Source organism: Morus notabilis, unplaced genomic scaffold, assembly GCF_000414095.1.
Source record: "Morus notabilis unplaced genomic scaffold, ASM41409v2 Scaffold701, whole genome shotgun sequence".
NCBI lineage: Eukaryota > Viridiplantae > Streptophyta > Magnoliopsida > Rosales > Moraceae > Morus > Morus notabilis.
The window spans coordinates 81005-107051 of record NW_010363199.1 but is presented as its reverse complement, the minus strand read 5'-3'; the positions used below and the strand labels follow the sequence as shown (position 1 = coordinate 107051).

At 35.0% G+C, this 26047-nt stretch overlaps 1 protein-coding gene across 2 annotated transcripts; it reads right to left on the bottom strand.

The window, feature by feature from the left end:
- On the bottom strand, nt 1-24975 carry LOC21391564 (callose synthase 10). Of its 2 annotated transcripts, XM_024169238.1 has the most exons (51): nt 24434-24975; nt 23951-24048; nt 23678-23841; nt 23126-23249; nt 22553-22663; nt 22166-22291; nt 20797-20886; nt 19970-20067; nt 19773-19890; nt 18953-19081; nt 17835-17911; nt 17662-17743; nt 16586-16678; nt 16357-16459; nt 16134-16257; nt 15838-16027; nt 15676-15728; nt 14473-14533; nt 14258-14339; nt 13569-13618; nt 13064-13150; nt 12781-12866; nt 12620-12647; nt 12333-12430; nt 12144-12225; nt 11768-11928; nt 11557-11677; nt 10851-10948; nt 10431-10521; nt 10176-10336; nt 9960-10069; nt 7995-8129; nt 7724-7792; nt 7453-7624; nt 6385-6502; nt 5756-5875; nt 5468-5583; nt 5301-5384; nt 4413-4525; nt 4219-4271; nt 3926-4102; nt 3775-3822; nt 2601-2759; nt 2074-2187; nt 1856-1944; nt 1575-1733; nt 1356-1458; nt 1094-1213; nt 927-977; nt 653-835; nt 1-538 (listed from the first exon to the last, which is right to left on the bottom strand). In XM_024169238.1, exons 1-51 carry the CDS (start codon nt 24639-24641, stop codon nt 302-304), a joined length of 5724 nt encoding a protein of 1907 aa, XP_024025006.1. In that variant the 5' UTR covers nt 24642-24975; the 3' UTR covers nt 1-301. The 2 variants fall into 2 exon arrangements, with proteins under 2 accessions (XP_024025006.1, XP_024025005.1); XM_024169237.1 differs by having other exon boundaries at nt 7453-7792.
- Nucleotides 24976-26047: the final 1072 nt, after the last annotated feature.

The window sequence follows — 26047 nt, the reverse complement described above, 5'->3', positions numbered from 1 at the left end:
TTTGGTATTAAGAATACTCGCTACTAGATAAAGATCAGTGAAACAAAAATATCAAAATATTGGCACAGTATTAAGGTCCAATATTTACAAGGAGGGAACCGAGGTAGTCTGGGAAAAAACATACATTTCTCTACAAAAATGCTACAACATTTTTACGATCAAATATACAGCTGCCACAATGTCGGATCCTCAGGACCGAGTAACAAAAGAATGACCTTGAAGATAGAAACACTGACAAGAAAATATACAATAAAAGAGAGACCTAGAACCCGAATACTTCCCCAGAAACTACCCGGATCACTTAGACATCGACATTTGCTTTGTTTCCAGCAAGGATGATGGAGATTTCCAACCCGCGGCTGAATGCTTGGTTGAACAGAAGTCGGGACTGGAAGGTGGAGATGAATGGGAACCATGATAAGACTGCTATAGGAGCAAAAATGATCATACCCATCCCAGCATCATACATTCTGGAGAATTCGCGGACCGAGTCCCACAAACCAAGACTCCTGACCACCTTCTTCCAAGTGATAGCCAGCTGATTTTCACCGCAACCAAAAAAGATCAAGATGGCACAAAAGATATCAAACTAGAGAGAAAATTCAAGTTCAACAAGCTGACTTGAGAGGATGCTAAAAAACAGTACACTTACACAAATAATAGCCCAGCCAGTAGGAATAAATGCAAGGATGCTAGCAAATAAGTCAGCTATTGAGAGATCAGTGAATATAACAACAAGGGTTATGGCTGCAACAAGTGACAAGGATGTGACGCCCTGCATGAATCGCATCACAAGCTGGAAGCTCGATGACTTTTTAGGGCTGTAAGTAAAGATCTACGGCGTAATAGACACAAATGATTAGGTCAGTTTTGACAACAGAAACAAAGCATGCTCAGGGAAAAGAGAAATTAAGAATGACACGTACCTTGAAAACCATGACAATGGCAACCAACACAATCCAGGAAAATCCATAAACCTAGACAAGAAAGGAATTTGTAAACATCAAGAAAAACAAAGATCCACAGATAGAAACACAATAATTTTCAATCTCAAAAAATGATGCAGAGTATTTAAATTTTGCTGAGGGAGTACCGCAAGTGATGTATCCTCTGCAGTGAGGTGGAGCTTGTACACAATCCCATATTGAAACATGAGGAATCTCAAGCTCAAAATGGTTTCCAGTAGACGGCCTCTCAGTGTTTGGATATGCAGCTACAACAAGAAGAAATAACTTACCAGTTACCAAACATGATTGAAATAAAACAACAGAAAACAGCAATGAAAAGAAAGACTTGACGAGGGCAAAGCATAATGAGACGAAGTTTTCTAGCAAAATCATTTCTCAGTCACAGACCTGCTCTTCATCCCACCAAGACTCCCAGCTATCATCTCCCTTCACTCCGACACCACCTTTATAGAGAAGCCAACTGGTCCAATCATCAAAATCCTCCACCGTTCTGTTTAACCAAGAGTTTATATCATGCAACGCGAGTTAAGATAACAGCAAAAACGTTATGCAATAGGAAGGCGGGAAAAAAAATGCAGAACTAACCAAAAATAGTCAACTACTTACTTTTGCCACTCAAAACCAGAAGGATTGAAGATATAAGGCGCAAAGAGCCAGGAAATGACCATAAACCAACTACTAAGAGTAAGCAAAACAAAGGAAGTAGCCCCTCTGCCAGTGTACCCATATGCAATGTAAACAATGAGAAGCAGAGCCACTTCAAGCCTGTAAGGAAACAGTTTGCAAAGTTTTACTTTTCATTTAAGTAACTTATTTATCTTCTAAATGTGGACAAGTTTAATTTCCTGCTTCCAAATCTAAAGAAACTTTTGGTAATTAGTACTTACGCCTTGACAAAATGACTTCTTGAGTAGAGCCGGTAGTTCTCAGCAAACTTGATGTGGCGGACAACAAAGCCCCTACCAGTTGCTCGGTACTGTTAAAAAAATATAAAACGGGAGTATGACACTTTAGTTTCCAAAAAATAAAAAATAAAAAATAAAAAAATAAAATAAAAAACCCTTCAAAACCAGAATATCAAAGTTTAGATGATATAAGTACGTACTTTTGCACCTCCATGGAGAATGGTACGTCCAAAATAGTGAGTTCTGGTTCCTAATGAGAAAGTGAAGAACACAGAACATAATTGCAGCTGCATTGTAATAAAGCTGAAAACTGCCTGTAAATGTTTAAGCAAGAAGTTGAGCAATTACATCAAAAAAAATTATTCTGGAAGATGATACATCTTTGGAGATACAGAAGTAAATAGTCCTAATAACACAATAATCATCATAGATAATACAGCTAGAGGAAGAAAACCATTTGCAGAAGTTTTTTCCCCTCGAGAGAAATACTTCCACTAACACAGCATTTCCTATATCTAAAATATCTTGTGGGAAAGAAGTTTTTTTTTTTTCCTCCCAGCAACAGGAAACAAAACTTTACTGAGATTAAAACCAGTACATAGAAGAGAACAAGGAGTCCTCGGAATAACAGAAGAAAGAGATAACAAACAGACACTCAAGACATAATAAACATGTGGTCCCATATCGTCTTTCTAATCCAATATATACAAAATTAAAATGGACTAACCTTCAGCAATCCCAGTTCCAGTATGAACCCAACAATCATTGGGACTGCCGTAAACACTCCAATCTGAACCAAGAACTGTGCATTTAAAGCAGCATCCAGTGCTGTGTTACCATATCTTTTCGCTTGCTTTACGATTTGTTCATCAACTCCAGAGAAAGCCTGAAAGCATCGGCAAAGCTCATGAGGTATTACCCTGGTAGATTACCTGATTTAGACCTCATGTTTGACTGCGACGATCGACCGGTGGTTAGAGCGAAGGATTTTCGGGGACCCAACACCCGTTCCCCACTGGTCTTTCGGTATTGTTCCGATCAATGGAGCTTGGACATGTGTTTCCGGATTGGTCTTTCTGGGGCTGGTAAGCTTGTGTATTAATTTTGTCCGTAACTCTCTTTTTTGCCTTGTTGGAGGTGATTGTGTGTCTAAATTTTTCTTTATTTTTTTATTTTAGCTTGTGTTATGTTTGTGTGACTCATGGGGGTATGATAGGAACTTGATAGTTGGTTAGTGAAGTTACTAGTTTGTTAGAAAGGATGTTATTAGTTAGTTACTGTGGACTTTAGTTGGGGAGGGAATTAGTTAGAGAAGGCAGGGGATATTAAAAGGGGGGTTTGGGAACTGAGGGAGAGCAGGAAAAATACTGGAGCCTTGTAGGGAGTCTTGGCTTAGGCTGAGCAAGGGGAGGTTTGGCAGTACCTCGAATCACTGCATTGTAATTCATTCTTTCATTCAATAAAGATTCATCTTTCTCTTCTCAATTCTTCTCATTTCTTGAGAATTGTCTTAGATCTAATCAGGGTACCATACAATTTGATTTATACAAGGAAAATTAGGCCTAGATTTTGATTCATATCCCATTTATAAGAGAAACTATGAAAGAGATGCCTTCCCATTATTAAAATAAGAAAACTAGACTCAAAGCCATCAAGTCGCCTTAGAATCTGAAACGTCTCCAGACTCAGGTAAAAACAGAAGCTTTGAACATTCGCTTGTTTGACCATTACATCCACATCATTATAAATTCATACGTTTATTTATTTATTTGGCGTTCTTGCTGTTATTGTATGTTCCTATTACTATTATTCTGACAAATAACAAGACTTATATTAAATAAAAGCAAGTACAAAGAAGAATAAGACTAGAGAGAGAGAGAGAGAGAAGAAATAAAAGTTACCAGGTAAACCCTTCCATACAAGAATATGTACACCGTGATGACTGTCATCTGCACAAGTATAAATTGCCATCAGAAAACTCCAGAAACTTCAAAGCAGAACTGAATCAGTTATAATGACTATTAGAAGTCGAGACCAGTCGAGGGAACGTACCATAGTGCAAACATAGTAACCAACAGTCGTGAAGAAGAAAGAAAGCATCCTAAAGAAATCAAAAAGTTGTCCAAGTCTGTAGACATCCCTACTTAGAACTTGCTCCCCGTTTCCTCCAGCAACTTTTCCTTCAAACAGAGCAATCTGGTTCAAGCCAACATCCCTTCCTTTTCCAACCTGAACGGAACAGTAACAGACTCAGAAAACCACAAACTGGAATCTATGGAACATAGAAAGTGGGGAAATAAAAAACAAAAAAACAAAAAAACAAAACAAAACCTAGCATATCAAACCTGAATATATTCGTGGTGTGTAATATTGCCCTGCCGCAAAGTTGAGTTGAACCCTGTAGCATTTTGTTTACATCAAGATAAATTGGATGCTAATAGTGGAATCAATCATTCTATTCCACGAAGAATATTTAACAGCAATAACAGATAAATGAGATGCAGAAATAAGAAGCAAGTACTCACTATTCCATACTCACCTGCAAAGATATCTTCACTAATATTAATAACACGCGATGCCTTGCTAATGCCACCTCGAGTTATGTGAAATATGCGGTCAAAAACATCTGGATGCCCATAGTGCATGCGAGTTCTGCGAGAACATATACATATATATATATATGTATTTTTTTTTTCAAAAACAAAGTCCAATTCTAGATATTTTATGTATGCAGGATGAGATTTTGCACATACTTCCCTTCAACCAAAAAAGAAAAGAAAAAAAGCATCTACTTTTTTTCAGTAGTTAGCTGTCACAAGTGATAATCTTAACTATGAGGCTCCACATCACCAAAAAACCTTAAAAAGGGAGAATATGGAAATAAATCCGCATGTCGTTAATGAATAGCCCAACACCTCAAAAAAAAAAAAAAAATACAGAAATGTTTTACACCAATAGTTAAAAATTGTTGAAAAGAAAATTTGTTAACACTAATATTAGCAATACGGAATATTGAGATCCACATAGTACAAAAATATGAAAAGCACTTTCCAGAAAATAATTTCAACTAAACAAATGCAGTATTTAGTTTCACGAGTAACTTATAAAGTAAAACACTAAAAATTAAACACTTTAGCAAGACAGAGCAATAAGAAGACGACAAATTCAGAAAAAACAAAGACTACAGACACATATGAATACGCAGTTTTAAAAAGCAAGATTAGCACAATTCCAGCAGAATGATGTTAAAACTGATCTTCTAAACAATTCCTTTCCCTTGCAATCAAGAAGCATAAATTTGATTAATTAAAGCATTACACCAGTTATCCAATAGACATCCTCAGAGATGTGAGAGAGAAAAAACCACAAAACATAAAAGATAATGACCAATACGTCCTTTCCACAAAAAAAGTTGTGTACTACTCACTTGAGAGGATATGCTAAGACACGTTGGCCCAAGGTCACAAAGCTGGTTTCTTGATTTGACATAAACCATGCTAACGATGAGACACTGTAAGAACACATAACAATGGCTAAGAGAGGTTATCAGGGGGAAAAACACTCAATAACATTTATGTTTAAAAGAAATCCAACCTTCCCGTAAAGACATGCTCTCTAACACCAAGAATACTTGGACGCCGAAGGCCGTGACTTGTATGAAATTCCTCAAGAAGATTTCTCATTTTCATTGCCTCCTCAAGATAGTTATCCTATAAAACACCATCACGTCAGTCAATCATGTGTTAACTTCCTTCACTTTTGGGTAAGAAGAGGATCATAAATCCAAAACAACACAATGCTAATTGAAGACAAAACATCATAAATCAAGTTAAATCGGAAACATATTATTCATAACTGCTTGAAGAAAGACAGATTTCTGACCTGATTCATGTCAATAGTTTGAACAGCCTCCCCACGAGTGAAGATTATTGCGTGGTTTTGGTTTTCAGGCTTCCCCTCACCAAGCTTTGGATTACCAGGAAGTTTAATTGAAAATATTTCCTGCAGATAGATGAGAAGCAGATCAACATCGAGTGCCCTAATGAAAGCCTTTTCTATCCCTTTTATCGAATTCAAAATATCACTCATGTTACTAGTGAGATGGAGCATTCTCGTTAGAAATTGGAAACACTCATGAAACTAGCTAAATAAAAAGAACCATCCAGATTACTAACTTGACGGGTATTAATGAGCCTTAAACCTTTGCATAAAGGATACATGGATTATATTTAAAGAAACGATTTTTATGCATCTGTTGGAGGAAGAAGAAAACAAAGATATTATCTACTAAATTGCAAGAGCAAAAACATATCACATTAAACCTATAAAAATAATTTATCTAATGCAGCCTATAAAAAGAAATTTACAAAATAAGCGTATTGCCGGTGCACAATTAACTTGACTTGTTTTTATAATCAGCTCTGAGGCTCTATGGTGTGATTCACAATCAAACCCATCCAAGAGGAAAAGTTCATAAACAACCGGAAAACAGAAACTGAGCGATTATTTACCTGATCTTTTCCATGTATGTCAGCTTTCACAAGCTTTGAATAAAATTCTCTTGAAACCTTTTCATTAGTTGCACCACTCTCTTCCTCATGTATGAAAGCAACTCGAAGTGCCTCATTCCTAATAACCAAAAGAAAAAAGAAAACAGAAAATAAATAGCTACTAGCACAAAAATTTTAGTTGTAAGGAAATTGGAAACTGATTCCATTTATATAGTCCAAGAAAATATAAGAAAAAAGTTTAACAGATAAAGCAAGTTAATTAAGTGAGACTTAAGCAAATGCCAGCATATTATATGTTGGATCACTGCACAAAGCCCAGTTTGAAGCAAGTTCTGAAACTATTATCAAAACGATTATCATGGAATTCCAAATGTGCAATTGGAATATAAACTGGGTCATGCAAATTCTGGACCTCTAACCTTCTTTTTCTTCCACATTATACTTCATCTTGTTTTCTTTCTTTTACCCCCAAGGGTCAAACATACATTTAGGTTTTCTAGTCTCTCCTAAATTTCAATGGGCCTTAAATGCAAAATACTTTAACTGAAGCCTCGGGAAAAAAATGTTTTCAGAAAAGCAGAATTGATAACAGATTACAATGGGGCTTGACCGGAAAAAAACTTACAAACAAGAAAAAAAGAGAAGTTTCAAGATTAAGAGAAAGCACAAAGCGGAGTCTGGAGAGTAGTGAGCAGGAAAGAGAGAACAAAACCAGGTGCCGTAGAAAACATGGCGCAATGTCACACAAATTTGCAGTTCAGGACCGTAATCCAATAAATTGCAAATTGGCGGACACAGCCTGGCATTGTAGTCTGAAGCAGCGTACAATAATAGCTAAATCATTTATACTGAATAGAGAGCAAGGAAATTGGTAAGTGGTAACCATGAGAAAATGGCCTCTAGTTTCCATCAATTCGTATGGATCATTGTGCCTATATTTTTCTCTCTCTTCTCACATTGAATGTTTATTTTATATGCCCTTCTTTTAATTTCACTATGTGAACCAGTAATTAGAATATATGAATCTATTATAGTCATTCTTTCGCTTCAAATTTTGAAGATCAATACCTCTGCAACAAAAGAGATATATCAGCAGCCTCTGGCACCTTTCTCTGCTTCTGTTGCCCATAAATTTGGCACGACACCACATACGTGAACTTTATATCTGCTTGTGCCCGTGATTCACGTGATAACTCGAAACCTTGACTAGTAGGGATGCTGGACTGAGAATATCCATCCACTATTGGAACAGGAAAAAGATGTGATAAAAATAAATAAATAAATAAAATGTCCATGACCACATGATAGACGATGAAGTATTCAGAAGTCCTTAAAATACCTCCCAGCGATCTCCTTTCCAAATAGCTTTGTAACATTAAAGCCCTTCTATAGTACATCATACCGCGCACTGCAATTATAAGTCATAAATTTCAGAGAAAAATATCCAATGAATCGTTACTATTTTCATATATAGAACTGAGACATTTCAGGAGAGAGAGAGAGAGAGAAGTAAAGTACAGATATAAAGGACACGCTAATCTCAACCTCAAAAATTGAAAAACACCAATGGAACGAATTCAAAGATAGCATTGATAGGAAAAAAATCAAACCAGTCCTAGCTAGAGTTTGTCCCCGGTAGGATACCCAAAACCGAAGCTCCAAAGAATCACTTGAAATTTTCTGCAATTCTGCATCTGCCGTTGAATCTGGCCGACCAATCCGTTCCAAAAAGTTTTTCCATTCATCTAAAAGGAAACAAAAATCTTAAGGCCCTTTTTCCTGGATGAAGTAAATGATAATAAAGAAAAAAACAAAAACAAAAACAAACTGACAAACTCAGCCATTGGAAGGCTTGCAATAGCAGGAAGATTTTTATCGTCCGCTTAATATTATAAGGTGAATGGATCCTCCCACCGGGCCACCCCACCCAAACAAACGAAAAAAATAAAAATAGCTGAACTAGAAAGAAAAGATAAAACACATCTGAAAGCAGGTTATATGAAAGAGAATTAAAAAAAAAAAAAAAAGAAAAGAAAAGAGGAGAAGAAAGAAACAGTTACCAGTCAACTTTAGATTTTTTTCTCTCACAAAAAATACACGTAAATCGAAAATGGTTCTAATCTTATGATTCTAATCCATGAACCAAACGTCTCCTAATTTATTTATTTGACAAGAAACTCAAAATGCTTTAAATTGGCCATGTGATGGCTTGTCAAATTAAGTGAACTAGAACCTTGTACTTTCAGCTGGTTAAACAATCTTGGGTAACAGACAGGTATTGATTCCATGTGATAGCTTGTCAAATTAAGTGAACCAGAACCTTGTACTTTCAGCTGGTTAAACAATCTTGGGTAAAACAGACAGGTATTGATTTGGTTGAAAAGGTCAAATATTCAGCTTCTTTGTGGGCCTAGACTGATAAAGTCTTTATGGACTTCCCTTTTTCTCTGATTGCTCTGCATTGGAAGTTCTGATGGGGGGCCTAATTATTATGTGTGCTTGAGGGTCTTTGGTTAGCTTTTTGTTTCTTATATTTCGTTTTCTCCATTTTTATTTTGCTTTTTGAGAAACACTTGTCCTCTTTACTTCATAATTGATTTCTTCATCTCAATAAAACGAAGTTTTCTTACTAAAAAAAAAAAATTGCTTTAACTAAAGCGTGAGATGTATTTATTCAACCAAGTCAAGCTCAAACCAAATACCAGTTTAACTCTTAACCTGGAATTTTGCTAATCTGTAGCCCAATAAAAACAGTGTCATCTGTATCAGCTCTAGCATTTCTGTTGGCTACACGACTAGGCAATAGGCATACGAAACAAGTTCTTAAACACTGTGCGCAGAGAAAATAAAAATAAAAATAAATGGTTTTTGTTAACTTTTCATGATTTTTAACAAGAGGATTATATGCAAACCCTTGATGAACCAAATGAAGGGTATTTGCATGTCACCTTTCCTATGATGTCAATTACCATGTACAAAAATGGCCACGCAAAGATAAGATTGTGAAGTAAGACCAGAGGCACACGAATCAAGTTTGGATGAATCTGACACTTTTGGCACCTTTCAACATACTAATGGCAATCATTCAATCTTAATAAAAGAAGGGGCGGAAAAAGACAAACAAATTGGAATGACGCACAAATAAGAATTTTTCTTTTTCTTTTTTTTTTGACAAAGTGAATCATCAAGAAATTTAAAAGGAAAAACCCGTAAGAAAAACTTAAGATTGCAACACCTATCTACTAAGTTAACAGCAGAGTCAGAGCTCATAGGTTCAATTGAGCTCAACAAGACCTAGTTGTAGTACGATAAGTCAGAACATTTATGTAAGCTGCTACCGATTTGTTTCTTAAACCAATGCAAAAATGGATCAGCAGCTTGATCAAAGTGAGCAAAGCAAAACGAGAAGCACCTAAAGCATACAAAGAATTCAATCTTAATGCATGTGCATTCATTCACATTAAAATGCCATTCAAACAATAATAACATCAAGCTATGACAATCTACAGTAAATCAAATCTCCATCAAAGAGAAGAAAAGGCGCTACGAGGCAGCTGAGAAGCAAGAAAGAGTACCTGGAAAAATTTTCTGGAGATAGAAAAGAATTGATATTCCATCTTCATTTTCCTTTTGCAATTCAGAGGAACTATAAAGTACAGTCTCATTGTAGTATGGGGTGAAGACGCTATTCTCAAACAAAAAGCAACAGAAGGAAAAACAAAAACCTATTAATATTCTTTCAAAGAGCAAAAGATAAAGCCAGCTTCTACAACAAGGTAGTTCAGACGTACCTGAAAGGCATCATTTCACTAACTGGTTTGGCTGAAGGCATGTCCATAAACAATGAATTTGTGAAAAACTCTAATCTTCTTCTTGCTTCAAGGTTCTTCGGAATATTAGCCGCAGAGTCCTTTACGGTGAGCAGAAGATGCAACCGCTTCACTAGCTCTTTCTGTAATCACCCAGGAAAAGTGGAAGAAATCATAAATGCAAAAGACATAATAAAATAAGATATCCATCTTCTAAATTTAAACGGAAGATCTTACAATTTCTGGGTCTTTGGGCCATTCTATTCGAGAAAACAGCCGCCCTTCATTTCTTGCTCTTGCTAAAATGTTCCATGTATCCAGTTGCTCCCTGCAGCACATACAAGGAAACAGATGAAAACCTCGAGAATATAAAAAAGCTGCTAATCCAGCTTTCTTTGATCCTTTTAAATTGGGACAATATAGTGGCTCATTGATTGTACAAGGCATGTCTTGATTTCAATTTTATTTGTCTCTCTTTTTTGGCTGTTCTGAAGACATCTTGTCCTTGGTTTAGTCAGAATGTAAAAACTTATGATTTACCAATAAAGTTTTCGTCTTTTAAAAAGAACAAAAATAAAAAAAATTGAAAAAAAAAAAGAAAAAAGAAAAAGAAAGCTGCTAATCCAAAAGGTAACTCAAGAGTAACAAATCTTATACCTTAAATCAGATGACAGCAGATCATGCGTCACAACTTCATATAGATCAAACAAAGCTTTTGCAGCCCCTTTAGCAAGTTCAGGATCTTCATTTCGTAACTGCATATATCATTCATGTTCATTGATGTGACAAATATAACTAGATTATGTGACGTCACAACTATATGTCTATACCTCAATCCAATATTCCATATTTATAAACTAAACAATCTAAAAGGAACAGTTACAAGTGAAAATAAGATATGCAAATTGAGACACCAAGGAACTACCAAACTAATAAAAATTATAAGATACAAATATATCTATTGCATTATATTAGTATTATTTTTCCAGTTACACCTGTTGCTTCCTAAAAACAGTACCATTGGAAATGTAGATATCCATTTCGTAGTGGCTGCTGCTTTTTTTTTTTAAGAAAAAAGATAAATAAATATGCTTCTCTAAAGTTTACTTTACCAAAGACTAAAACAACAATCAACAACCCACATAAATAAACTTATGAAACATTCATACTAGATGACATGGTGCCATGTCTCGCTGACACTAGTACTAATAGGTAATGCACACTAACTAGCCAAACAGCCACACAGCAGTTATGACAGAGAACGATATACACCATCAAAATTCTTTCAACAAATAAACTGATGCACAAAAACTTTTCCATAAGTGGAAACTTTACAGAAATGAGGTACAAGATCAACACGTACCAGGAGACCAGTAAGAGCTGTAAATCTTGATAACACCAGAGGAAGCTTCTTAAGAGATAAGGTTATAACAAGCGAACCCTCCAAAATACTGTTGTTGATCTCACGATAGATTCTTTCAACCCTACCATTGAGAAATCGAAAATAAAAAAATTTAATAAACATCCCCAAAAAATCTTGAAAAGACTAAAAGAGGATCAGAAGAAATTTATACCAGAGTCTTCCTTCACCATCAATCAAAGAATATAAGAGCTTTTCAATACTATAGTAGCATTCCTGAACCGCATATGCCATGTATTCATCCCTACATATTCTATTCCAAAGATCTGCTTGTGTGTCTTTACAATCCAAGGCCAAATCAACAGCCAACAAGATCTAGAAAAGAACAAACCAACAACCAAAATCTGAGTACAGGACGTGTTTTTTCCACATAAAATCATCATTTTTTTTAAAGAAACAGAACTTCATTTTTTACAAACCGAATAATGAAGTACAATGCAAGGACAGGATGTTCCCAAATAAAAAACAAAAAGAAAAAAAACAAATGCCAATCCGTAACAAAGCATAAAATCATCGGGTTGAACTTGCACCTTACTGCTAAGAAGAAATAAAGGCCACTGTACTAATCTTAGACTTCCTGTGTTGCTAGGACAAGCAAGCAAATCCATCTCCCTGAAAGCACAAGAATCGTGAAGGATCTATACATTCTGACCATAAAACAGAATGAACTTCTAACACAAATTATTTCTAATGATAAAAAGCAATTGCCACAGGCTCACCTATTACTAATATAATCTTCTTCACGCAGACTTTTAATGATCTCGTTCCAAAATGGAGAAAACATGGCAGCATATGTCTTGTTCATATCCTGAGAATCCTGAATACACCAAAAAACATAGTTCAACCTCAAACTGTATTAAGAAATAAGAATCGTACAGCAAGAAAAGAACCTTGCTAGAAAGTAAACAACATGCAGAAAAAGATTATCAAGAGTTCAGTTAAGAATTAATGCAATGGCTCAGTAGAAAATTTGAATTAACAAAATACAACCAATTTAAAATCTCACCTGAGGTGCCTGCCTGTTAAAGGGCAGCCTGAAAGACCACATCAATAAATAAATAAATAAAGTCAGACAACACTTAAAAGGAAAAAAAAAATCTAAATTGAAGATATCTTTAAAAAATAAAATAAAAAAAAGAAAAAAAAAAAAACTAAATTTGAAGATACCTATTTGTTTGTGGAGAGACAAGATTCTTGACAAAAGCTTCTGGAAAACTCACAAAACGTTTGTGCACCATTTCAATTGAACGTATCTGAAATGGACCAACAAATAAAGCAATAAAACAATAACTATGATCAACTATAACTATGATCAACTGGCAATGTTTATAAATAAGTAAAAAAGAAGCATAACAAAATATTAAACATTAGAATGATTTTGTGTAAGCTATCCAACTAATCAAATTAAAAAGCCTAGGAAGTAACCAAAGCTATTTAAGAGCATTAATACCTCGCCTAATCGAGCACGTGCACCCATTACACCACCAACAATGGCTGACATAATAGTGTACCATATGTGGATATCCATGAGATAGATCTGAACCATAGGAAAATATTAGAAATGGTAACTTCCTTACTTTACTCAGTTTCAAAATAATAATAATAATAAATAATAAAAAACCATACTTTACACAACAATATATCAACTAGTTTATGAACCTTTTTGTACAATAACGGTACTCGGTCTTAATTTCCCTTATGGTACTCAAGGAGAAGCACCGAGGTGAGGAAAGCAAGTTACCAGGCACCATAGTCGATACAGAATGTGTTTAACAAGCATTTCATGAGTTCCATCCGTTCAAAAATGAAACATCATATATCAAATTTTAACAAACTTTAGGCTACAGCCTACAGTCTATAGTAATAGAGCTTCAAGTCAGCAAATAGCCAAATAGAAGTAACATACGCTACATGTGCATTGAAGAGTTAAAGCTGAAGCAAAAGGAGACACTTACAGCCACAACAGGAGCCCAAAGGCTAACGATGGTCAAGGCATTATTATTCTCTGCACAAACCACAACAATGCATCAGCAATCAGTAATATAAAAAAAAAAAACCACAACAATGAATCAGAAATATTAAGCGACTAATGAACGGTAGAGCTCATAAAAACCGAATAAAAACATGGCATAAGAGTCTTAGAATTTAACACAAATGATAGTTGATTGTATTATAAAAATAAAAAAAATTTAAAAAAAAAAGAAAGAAAAAGAAAAAGCTATTCCACATGAAGTACTACTTCTAGTTATAAGCCGTCCACAAACCAAGATGAACTGGTTTTTCTGCTATAGGAGAGAAGAGCCGGATTAAGCTAATGAGTAGAATTACAAGCTAACCTTGAAAGGAGTACTGTAAACTACGATAAAGTTCACTGTTTCAAGAATATTGCTACAAAGCCTTAAGCCATAGTAACAAGTAAATTCCTCCAGAAACAACATGACATCTACCCTAAAAGAAACATCTTGAAAAATCTTAGAAGTGACACCACAGAGAAGCCAAAACTTTCAATCTATCTCGAGAGAAGCTCAGCAATGTTTAGTTAAAAAGGAGTACCAGGATTTCTGAGGATCAGTCTGGGGGTTTGATTTGAACCAAAACAAAGTAAACACAAACAAGATCACACAAATAATGGCAGTTAACCTACTTTTTGAGATAAGATCATGCCATGAGTAGTCCAAACGCACAAGCTCCCGAATATCCTTGGTGGGATCAACGAGAGGTTTAATCTGCAATTAAAGTACAGAATAAAACGAGCTTCAAATTTTGTATTTAAACCAATTACCATATCTTAAATAACAACACAAAGTAAATAAACCTCTTTAACCCAGTGAAATAAAATAAAAAGACGAGATCGCTTACCTGGAGAAAGTAAGCAAAAGTGAACTTGCATATGAAGATCACCAGCCAATACAGTACATACCTACATCAATTGAGAAATGAGAACACATTGACAAAAACAAATGAAAATAAATCTCACAATAATGAATCTCTTTTACAGTTTAACTTAGGACTGAGAATTGCATTATAGTCTTTTCAATTGAAATCCAAGATAACTAAATGCAAACCATTAAAAGTCACTTCGGTGCTCATATACCTTTCCTATAAACCAGGGTAAAAATTAACTTATTACAAAAACTAAATATAAAATTCAAAAGGATTACAAATTTATAACTTTTTGACAAAAACCATATCTGCTAGCAAATAGAAGCATCACACATGCATGCATGACATACATACATAACGAATTTCAAATTTTAGAAGAATGAACAGACTTCATTTGAACTTGGATACCTCATAGTTCAAGTACTAAATTAGTAAATACAGGAACAGATGAAAAGGATCTCACTAAACAAATACTCCTAAGTAAAAGATAAAGTGATGTCTGGACCCCAATCAAAGTAAAAGTAACCTAGCTGATAAAACAGCTTTAGGTAAAACAGCTTTAGGTATAAAAATAGTCCAATGTTCTCCACAAAATTTAGCAAAATGGCCATAAACCAGATTTTCTATTCGGAAAATCTGAATTACATGATACAATCTAAAAAAATTAGTAAACAGATAAAAGAATAATTAATCAGGAAACCTGCACTACAAGATGATATATGTTCAACTGTCTTAGAGAGCAGAGAATATCAACATTAGAGCAAAATAGGTAGTCAATTTTGGAGAAATCAAAGGAAATTAGCAAAGCATAAAAACAATAAAACTCAATCAAATAGAAGAAAATAATGAGATGTTGATTGCTGGATTTGGAAGAGAGGGTCAGTGCTGTGGGAGATATTCCTGGAGTTAGGTTCAAGGTTGTGAAGGTCTCTGGGCAATCTCCACTTGCTCTATTCAAGGAGAAGGAGAAGCCTATGCCTTAAGTTCATTTCTATAGATAGGTCTACTGGGAAACGAATTGAGCTACCCAAATAATTTTGTTGGCTGCACAGGCCTTTCTTCCAAACAAATCTTTACCACAGAACACTAAGGTTCAAGACAACAATAGAAAAGTCGGCCTAAGAAACCAATCCCATTACGTTCTGTTTGCTGTAAGATACACATGCACATAAAGCAAACCTGCAATAATCACTCAGACTCTCATAGAGCCCACGTCCGACATAGTAACGCTCCTGAAATATTCCGAGGGAAAAAAATATACCATTAACAATCATTTCATCCATACCTGTAAAAGAATCATTTAGCTTATTTCTCTAAAATGATTGATCGAACGGGATTTACCTGATAAATCCACTTAAAGAATTGGAAGAACGATTGGTCAGACATTTCAGATAGCACATGACATGCTGGGAATTTAAGTAAGAGATCCAAGCCTAGGCGTAATGCAGCATAAATGCCCAGTACAAGTATATATATTCTGAAGTAGAATGAATTATCAGAGTTCCGGCCATTTCTTTCCTCCAGAACCTTTCTGCAATTATTTATGCAGTCATGATACAATGTAATACTTAGCATGAAGAAACTACTTCATGTCCTTGATACTAGAAACTAGTAAGAATTATCAAGAGAGTACTCACAAGTAAACATATGTCACAAACACAGAGCTCAAGCCAAACCAGAAAAACCTAATTACTAGCCTTGAAATAGCCATGCCTCTCGCGGTGGTGTAAGCCCCAAACATGAGCACCACATCCAAACAACCTAAGAAAACAGCACAAGATACAACAAACACAAGGTCAGATCTGAAATGTTGTTCCCTCTAAAAGCTTCAAAACAATGTAGGAAACCTGAATAACTTACTCTCAAGAAAGCTCATGATAGCAAAAGTTGGCCCAATGCTAAGTACACTTTTAAAAGTATCCAAATTTATTGTCCCGTCATTGAAGGCTATAATTGCTAAAGCCTTCATAAAAGAAAATAAAAAAATAAAAAATAAAAATAAAAAAAGAAGCAAGAAAAAAAAACAAAAAAAGTTAATATCTTAATCTTACAGTAAGAATAACAATTAAGTAGAGACACAACAAATAACCTGGAACATTAAAGCCAGAAATATCCACAAACGGTGAAAACTTCGGTACAAGTGAAGAAATGTCCGATGCTCAACAAAAGTGCTTTTACCAGTCTGCCAAGCCAGAAATACAAATCAGAAAAATAGAAAGAAATAGCTTCTATCAAGTCAAAAAAACGCAAGACCTGATCCAAGGACTAAAAGAAAGATCACCAGCATCCTCACTTGCATGAAAGAACAGATAACTACCAAGCAAACATTAGGAGGATGCGTATTGATATTATTGATAGCAAAGTGAGCATCAAACCCCTTTTCCACATGAAAGCATATCAGAATCTCAGAACTAATAATAAAACTTTTCTTAAGAAAATTAGGACACCATTCCTGAATCGAGAACTGAGATGTGAAAATAAGACTTCTTTAATTCTAAAAGAAGATCTCTTTATTTGAAGGATGTGATAGGGCGCTAGTTTTCATGTCCTCGTGTCCTTTTTTATTTAGTTTTCTTCATCCTTTATTTAGTTCTCTTTACGGTTTATTGAAGATACCTTATCTTATATCCTTTGGAATTTGCTTCAATGATCAACAAACGGAATTTTCTACTTCAAAAAATCCGAAAGATCTGATAAGGCTAAATTGAAGAACTTCAAATTTTCAGGCTAATAGTAGTTAATAATAATAATACTAATAATAGTAATAATAATTGAAACAAACAAACAAAAGAAAACAAAATCTAAAGGAACAAAGTTGTCACTTCAATTGCCAAAATGTTTCCTTTTTTGGATGGTATAATGTTTTCTACTATGAAAGGGATAGCATAAATCCTTTTGAAAAACAAAAACAAAGGGGAAAAGATGGAAAGAAAAAAAAAACGTCAGAAAGGACTTTTTAGACATTATTAGGCCATACTGAAGGAAAAAAATAAATAAGTAAAAATACTCTAAGATGCTATTTTCGTTCTTCATGTCAGTGTATTTATTTAAATGGATGTGACAGTAGAGACTAAAGGACAAAATCTGTGCCATCCGTTCAAGTTACAAACCATAGAGCAACAAAATGGACAAACACAAGGATTGATATAGCACACAATAACTTACCCTCTTCCCTTTTTTGTGAGGTTTCAAGAGAAACGATGAATCACTCTTCATAGGCCAGCCTAACTCAAAGCATGCAGGTGACCTCCATACACATTGCAAACAAGGGAAAACACGCATTACACTCTGAACCAGAGATCATGTAAAACATCCAGAAACAAAACATGACAACAAACCAAAAATATTCATTGAAGTCATCATAATTCCGCCATGCTGAATGTGCAGCTTTCCCACTATTGTTTCTATCAGCTTCCTGTATGTACAGAGAAGAATCCAAATTACTGAAGGATCAATTGAAGCACAATATGAAAAACCGCAAATGAGAAGAAATCCTTGATAAATGGAAAGCTACAAGAAATCTGGAAAAAACAACATCACTGCAATTCTGTACATACGAAATCACAATTGTGTGAAACAGTTACTGAGAAAAACATTTCTGGAGAACTCGCATATGTTTTAGCATTGAATATAAGCATCTCTTTCTTGCTAAGAACAGCTTTGTCTGCTTTTTCTTTCTCTTCTTTAAAATAAAAATTCATTTCTTTCAAGTTGACAAGAGATTGTCCTTTTTTTCCTTTTTGCTTTGTTCTCTTTGTTAGTTTACCAATCCATCCCAAAAGCTTAAGCTATTAAGAGGTGGGCCAACAATAGTTTTATATTTTAACACTCCCCCTCACGTGTGGGTTGAACAATGAGCAATCGTGTGGGTAAATTAATTAGAAAGCCCAACACGTGAATATTTAAGCGCGAGATATATTAAAGACCCAATACGTGATGACAATTTAATAGGGATAAAGAGTGCAATTACGGGAGTTTGAACTCAGGACCTTCCGCTCTGATACCATGTTAGTTTACCAATCCATCCCAAAAGCTTAAGCTATTAAGAGGTGGGCCAACAATAGTTTTATATTTTAACACTCTTTTATTACCAAAATCCACTCCTTACCCAGCAAATAACAGTAACAAAGGTAAATTATTTCATGATTGACGGAATAAGACCATGGAACATATCAAGGAAAAGTGAAAACGTCAAATTGAAAGAAGTCTTAGCAAACCTATCTAACTTCTGCAACTAATCCATATCGCTCAGCAAGAACTAATATAACAAAAACTTGATAACACAAACAACCCGTGATGGTGGATTAGGCGAAAAATGGAATCAAGTTCAGTAACAGCAGACAAAGAACTGCAATACCACAATTTTTTCTTTTTACCTTTTCTTTTTAAGGAAACATGGCTTGTAATACTTCTAATTTAATTTAATAGCATAAAACTCAAGCACTGATCCACTTACATCAACCATTGTCTGATATATAGGATAAATGATTTTCTCAAGGAAGGACACAGAACCAGTTTCAGTTACACAGCTGGCAGCAGGATTAGCTTCTCCATGATCCAATATTGCGTCCAACTCTTTAGCCATCTGGGGAACAGAAATTTATAATTTTGTATTTTGAACACTTAAGGGCTAATTTAAAAGTTGCGTTATCCTGCAGTTCTAAGCAAGTGTTCCTGAATCTTCACATAGAGTACGGGAACAGTAGAAGAACATATCTATTTTCACTTATTTCCCACCATGAATTCCAGGCAATAATATCACATCAAAGGTTACATAAGAATCAACAACAAAAGGCAAGCGGTCTTATCACCTGTGACCTGTTTACAACATATTGTTGATGTTGAAGAGTTCTTAAACCCCGTTTTACCCTAACAAAAACTCATTTAAAGATATTCCATGAAGCTGGGGAGAAAGTGAAAAGATTTGAAGAATTATGGATGTCAAACTTCAGTCATATTGTAGGATTCAAAGAATTGAAGTGAAATTTGAGTTTAGATTGTGGGACAGCAATCAGTTAGTACAGGCAGTTTAAAAAAAAAAAGAAAGAAAGAAAGAAAGAAGAAGAAGAAGAGAGAGAGAGAAAGCAAAACCAGTTGAACAAGAATTAGGCACAGCCAAATAGCAAAAAACCACTTCCACTGAGTATTAATAATAAATAATTGTCTGGTACCACGATAAAAGCACAAAATCAGTATCTTCTTCAAATTTCTAAAATAAAGACTAGGTTAGGATGGGGAAAAACAAAACAATCAAACTATGGATGCAGAAAACTTACGTGGTGAAATATATAGCAAATGCACTCAGGAAGGAAACGGACATTTGCAGCTTCACCCCATATCAAAAGGTATAATGAAACCAGAAAAATTTTCCGGTCCCTATTAATTGCTTCTAAACTGCACATGTAAACAATGCAAATCAGCAGTGTGAAAAAGGAGCTACGTAGTCAAAACAATATCAGGTTGCAAATGATACCTATTCCAAGCAATGCGTATCCGCAAGTATTTGCACCATTTGATATAATTATCCAGCACCTTCAAGAATACCTCATTGATTGCCTTCTCATCTATTTTCTAAAGATACCAAAAACATAAAAGAATTAGTTGACATCACATCCGAATCCCTGCCAAACACACACCAAACAATGCATAATCATATATGACAGAATTATGAACGACAAAAAAATACCAATCAGTAACCACGCAAATGTGGTGTGAACACAAGAACCAACTGCAAACACAAACTAACAATGAAAATTGGGAACTACAAATATGGCATCATTTCTTCGTAGACTTTTACCATGTCAAGCATTTTGAAAGTTCTTAGAAAGATGATAACTTTTATGCTAAAAATCACCTAGGAAAAAAATGCTACAGAAATTCAGCAATTCTGCGTCGTTTATTCATCACTAGTACAAAAAGCATCATCACAGACCTTATTTTATAAAGAAAGAAATTCATTGATTCAAAATAAATACAAGAAGTTTCATGATTGATGAGAGGTTAATTCGACAAAAAATGATCTTTTGCCTTATCACATGTAGACTCTGGAACAAGCTATATTAACAAAGTTTGAAACTCTGTATGCTGGTCTAGACTCCAGTGATCATATATTGTATAAAAAAAATTAAAAACTATGTGGAATGACCAATGAAAAAACTAAAAACTGTGAGATAGCGATTCACTAAGAAATTGCACACAACACACATTTGGGGAAAGAAAAAATCTATGTTGGAATGGCTCTCGTCCATGTGTAAGATAAAGCTAATGAGAATGAAGGGTTAGAAGACCCAAGGCACTCACTGGATCAGCCTCAACAGGTATGCCAAGTCGAGACTGTGCATTTGCAATGGCAAGAACAACGTGTTCTCTCTGGTTCCTTATGTTGTCTTTCTGCCAAAAAAAGGTTTAAAGCAATTAACAAAAAGATACCAAAAAGTAATGTGGAGGAAATTCAAAAATCATATACGAGGATAGGAATAACTGGTACAAGGAGACTATCAGGAGCATCATTACGAAATAACAAGGTAATTGGGAAATCATACATATTTTTTAATTTATATTTCTAACTTAAAACATCCATCATATTCCCTCAAAAAAAAAAAAACCCCTATCCTATTCCCATGCTGGATTTGAAACTCTAACAGCCACCTTATAGCAACCGTACAAAACTCCCACATGACATGAATAAAAAAATTTTAATAGTTAAAAAAAAGCTCTCTTTAGGAGAAAAAGTGAAAGTAATAAAGAAAGAAAACAAACGGTGCACAACTTGAGGGACTAGAACTACACGAAGAAAGCTTCTAAAAGCATATGTATTACTTATTTAAGAAATTATAACACAAATTTTAGAATATTTTTGCATCAAAAAGCTTGACAGAGGTGGTAAGTGTGAAAAGACTTTAAACATTAATCCTGTTAGGAACGGCATAAGCATCTGTGGATGTCCCATGTAAGGCCAGCACAGATAAAAATATGGTGTCATGCACTTAGAGTTTAGGCAACAAACAAGTGAAACCAAGGTTCTACCAGAATCAAAATTTGCTCCTTGTCATTAGATTCTGTAACCTTAGTGTATCTATAGATGTTCAGTGACTGGGATGTTACTTAATATTAGGGTAGCTATAGACAAAGCGTCCGAGGTTGTGTTCCGGTTTAAACAGTGCGCTATTTCAAAAGTATGATATCCATTACTTCTGAAAAAAAAAAAATTTTAAAATGAACAAATATGCATCAACAAACTAAATGCACCAAATTGCTCCTTCCCCTCCATTTTCTCAACCTGAGGCCACCAAATAGTTGTATATTCATGTTTACCCACATGGCTTCCAGCCCAAAGCAGCCGCAACCGAGCATCTCTTGGAGCATATGCAAACTTCCAAAATATTATGTGAACTCAGAGTCATGCAGAAGGCAACAACTTTATGATATGTGCCTTATACATGCAATATTATGTCATAGATTTGAATAGTGACATTAATTTAGTTCCTTCCTAACAGTTTAGTAAGCAAATCTAATAGTATGAGATTGTATGAGTTGCAAAAAAATAAGTGATACAAGCAAAATTATCAAAGAAAGCATGAGGATTTAGAATGCATGTAAAAAAATCGGCATGTTAAGTTGAATTTAATCATGGTGGCTACCAAGGAGAACTACAAGTATATATACAAACCTGGAAACCAAACACATATTCCAGAAGATCAAACGTGTCTGCATCTCGTTGCCCATATATTTCAAAATCAGCTGGAAGTCTAGGGAAGTGTTCGCAATATCTAATAGCCGATATTGCACCTCTAACCTGTTACGGAATTGAAAATACATGTCAGAACTGACTAAAATAGTTTGATCACAGAGTAACGCAAAACCCTAGGGCAGGAAGAATATAATAATAAGTTTCTTTTAGAAAAGGTGACTGATATTTGAGATCTATGAAAGTTACTTCAATATAATCAATGACACGAGATATCAGAAAATTTGAAACTGAGGTATGGCTTAGGAAATAAAAGCGGTAAAGGGTATGAAAAACAGAGCAACAGTTCTTAGTTTAGGTTCAACTTACCTCTGGAAAGAAACCGATGGCATTGGTCAGTGATGGCGCTTCAAGAGGTACAATATTATATGGTATGAGCTCCGCAGATAATGTTGCTTCAGAGGCTTTTAATCTTCGCAACTGAAAACCACAAAGAACAAAGGGTATCCTCAACAAAATCAACCCTTTTTAAGGTAAATTCTACCATTTTCTTTCTTAAGCCTCAGATATTGAGAAATACCATAAGCTTCTATACAAGTAGAACGTCAATGCTCAGAAGTAACACCTTAGAGTGAACAAGTTTTCTACCATTTTCTTTCTTAAGCCTCAGATATTGAGGAAATATCATAAGCTTCTATACAGGCAGAAAGTCAATGCTCAGAAGTAACACCTTGGAGTGAACAAGTTTTCAAGTCGTTGTTATAGCGTAAACCTCTAAAATGACTAGGCATACATAAAAATTTATAATAAGATTTTAGTGAACAATATGAACCAAACTCCTCTTACATCTTCATTTACACATTACAAAATGAATAAAGCATTTAGCCACAACCAATACGTCAATAGTAAGTTAAAAAAAAAAAAAGTTTTAAGGACCGGTACCTCATCCTTAATAAGTCTACCAACTCCATCAGGATCTGCATCGTTGCTAAGGGCCTCCATGACCTCAACTAAGGCCTTCAAGGTAGCAACTATCCTTGTCATCTCTAAAGATCTAAGTTCCAACCTGAAACGAAAAAATGTGGGGATAATATCAATGAAAAAACTGAAATAGAAGAGGTATACTTCCTTAATTTGCTTGTGTTGAAAGAACTGAACATAACTTTTCAATTCAAAACCCAAAGAACTGAAAATATGATTAAGTTACAAGTATTGATAGCAAGTTGAAAGCAACAAAAAGTTACGAACTCTTTCCATCTACAAATTGTGTGTGCCAATACAGAGCAACTTCAGTCTTCATGGCATTAAAAAGTATATACAACACCACCAGACATAACATAGAAGCCCTATCAATCCTTAACACAGGCTACAGCAAAAACCTTCCCCAATACAATAGTGACAACAAAAATAAAAAATAAAACATGCCAAATCAGCTTTTCCTGCTTTCTTAAGCATGGAATTAGGATAATAAAACCATTTAAAAAATAGCCATACTCTCCAAAGTTAGCACTAAAACTTCCGGACTCCCGCAATCTTTGTTCCTCTCTCTGCATATCATCCACTCTATGCCGTCTCTTGTACCGTTGGTAAAATTCCCAAAGGTGCTCAATATCACGATTACGGTCTATCCGCCCCCCATCCCTTTTCGCAAGTTTTTGCTGCAAATGAAAGTAAACCCCTTATTAAACCAATTGTGCAAAACCTAACCAAGAATTGTTTGTCCCTATTCCCTTATGAACAATTCAAGAATGAGAACTTAAATAATACCTTAATCACAGACATTAAACCGGTCTTGAACTGAAGAACACCTCTACCATCGCTGCTAGGGTCCAAATTTTGCGCCATACTATATGCCTGCTCACACACTGAGATTGAAACCATAGAATTTGTTTAAAATATGTAAACAGATTAACATTATGTGCGTGTATATCTAAATTTTCCAATCAAAAAATAATTAAATGCCATTAGCGAGAACACTCGAAAGAAATTCGCATAATCTTCAAAAATAGGGAGTTGAAGTTGAGAAAAACCCAACATAAAACGCCATGAGCTAACGAAGAGCTCCATAAGTTCAAATTGCTCAACATTATAGCACTAAAAACTGATTTCCTTTAAATAATATCACGAATCAAATATTGTAGAGGTTTTGCAGTAAGATTAGAGCTGAGAAGTGAGAATCACGAAACTTGAATTCTCCGATTTCGTAAGGGGAAAAAAAACAGAAAGCGAAAAGACGAAGACAATGCTTACGTATCCTTGAGACGGTGGGATTCTCGGACAGAATCTCATCGGCGGCTTGTAAGATCGCTTCGATGTTAGTCGTCTTCCCAAGCGACGGCGGAACTGCGCCGGCGATGCCAATGGGAGTCCTCCCGTGGCCTTGGCCTGCTGCTCTGAGCTGCTCTCGCTTCAGCGTCGCTCGGACCAGTCTCTCCCAATTGTCGTAAACCCTAGCCATGGCTAGTGGAAGCTGAACCTGCTTGAGATTTCGAAGCCCTAGCTGCACTGTTCCTGCGATCTGAGAGTTCGGTAATGGCGACGAGCTCCGAGTGCGGTGAGCCGACTCGGACGCGGATGAGTCGAATCGGCGACGATTTTCTTTCTGACAGAGAAAATGGAAAGCTCTTTTTTTCTTTTTCAAATGGAAGGTGAAAAGAGAACCAGAAAAAATGGGATATAGGGAAATGCAATACAAGTCGAATAAACGCGGAGGTCGCGGGAAAGATGAAGTGAATTACGAAATTTGCCCCTTAAGAAAGCTTCTCTATAGTTTTCCTTCTTCATTTATTTGATTTTTCTTTCATTTTCCTAAGAAACCCCATTTTCTTTTTCTTTTTTTCCTGTAAAGCGCGTAATATATGAAGGAAGGAAAAAAAAACTTGACTTCGACGAAATGAGAAAACAAAAGTTGATATCTAACTTTTCTTTAAAAAAAAATATGGGTAGAGTTCTAACTCTTCATTAACTTGTGCTTAGGGTACGTTTATTTGCATAATTTAAGTTATAATTTGAGTTATGTATATGAGAAAAAATATTGTAATAAAAAAATTAAATTTAAATTTTTATGAGAAAAAATACTATAACAATATGACTTAAATCGTGAAATGAACAATTAAGGATTTGTTATTTTGGATGGCTGGAATTATGACTTGAGTTGTGTATGTGAGAACAAAATAATGTAATAAAAAATTAAATTTAAATTTTTATGAGATAAAATACTGTAATAATATGACTTGAGTCATCAAATGACATACCCTTTTGAAATCATACTTTTTATACTTTGCAAGGACAAAGTTAAAAGCCGTGTTCATTTTACAATTCAAACTCAATATTTATTACTATAATATTTCTCTCATAAAAATTTAAATTTAACTTTTTTACTACAGTATTTTTTTTCTTACTTAACTTACATTATTAAACAAACATATCCAAAAACTTATCCTAAGAAGTGAGAGAAAAAAAAATGAAATTATTTCAAAGCACGTCTAGGATTTGTTTCGAAGTTTAAAAAAATGCAACAAAAAAAAAAATACATTTTCCTCAAAAGTGAAAAGAAGAAAAAGGTAGATCATGATTCATCAGTTTTTTTTGTACTAAAAAAAGAGAATTTAGTGGTGCACTTTATGTCTTTTAACCTCTTCAACTATAGCAAATAATCCCGAGGACCGCTGAGTATGTGAAAAGGGCTTGAACTATTCTCCCACTAGCCATCTAATCAGTTTTTACTCCCTTTTATTTTGTGGGGCCAACGAAAGGCCACTTAATTTTTCACAAGGGGCAGGGTAGCAACGCGTGAGTATAAAGTATCGAACCTTGGGAAAATGGGCAAAGGAAATCTAACAAAAGCGTTCTTACCACTACACC

Coding starts and splice junctions, on each gene's coding strand:
- LOC21391564 (XM_024169237.1), bottom strand. CDS start 24,641: ATGGCTAGGGTTTACGACAATTGGGAGAGACTGGTCCGAGCGACGCTG. Junction 19,082..19,772: donor TTTGCTATATATTTCACCAC/GTAAGTTTTCTG, acceptor TCTGTTCCCCAG/ATGGCTAAAGAGTTGGACGC. Junction 11,678..11,767: donor GATGGTGAAGGAAGACTCTG/GTATAAATTTCT, acceptor TCTCAATGGTAG/GGTTGAAAGAATCTATCGTG.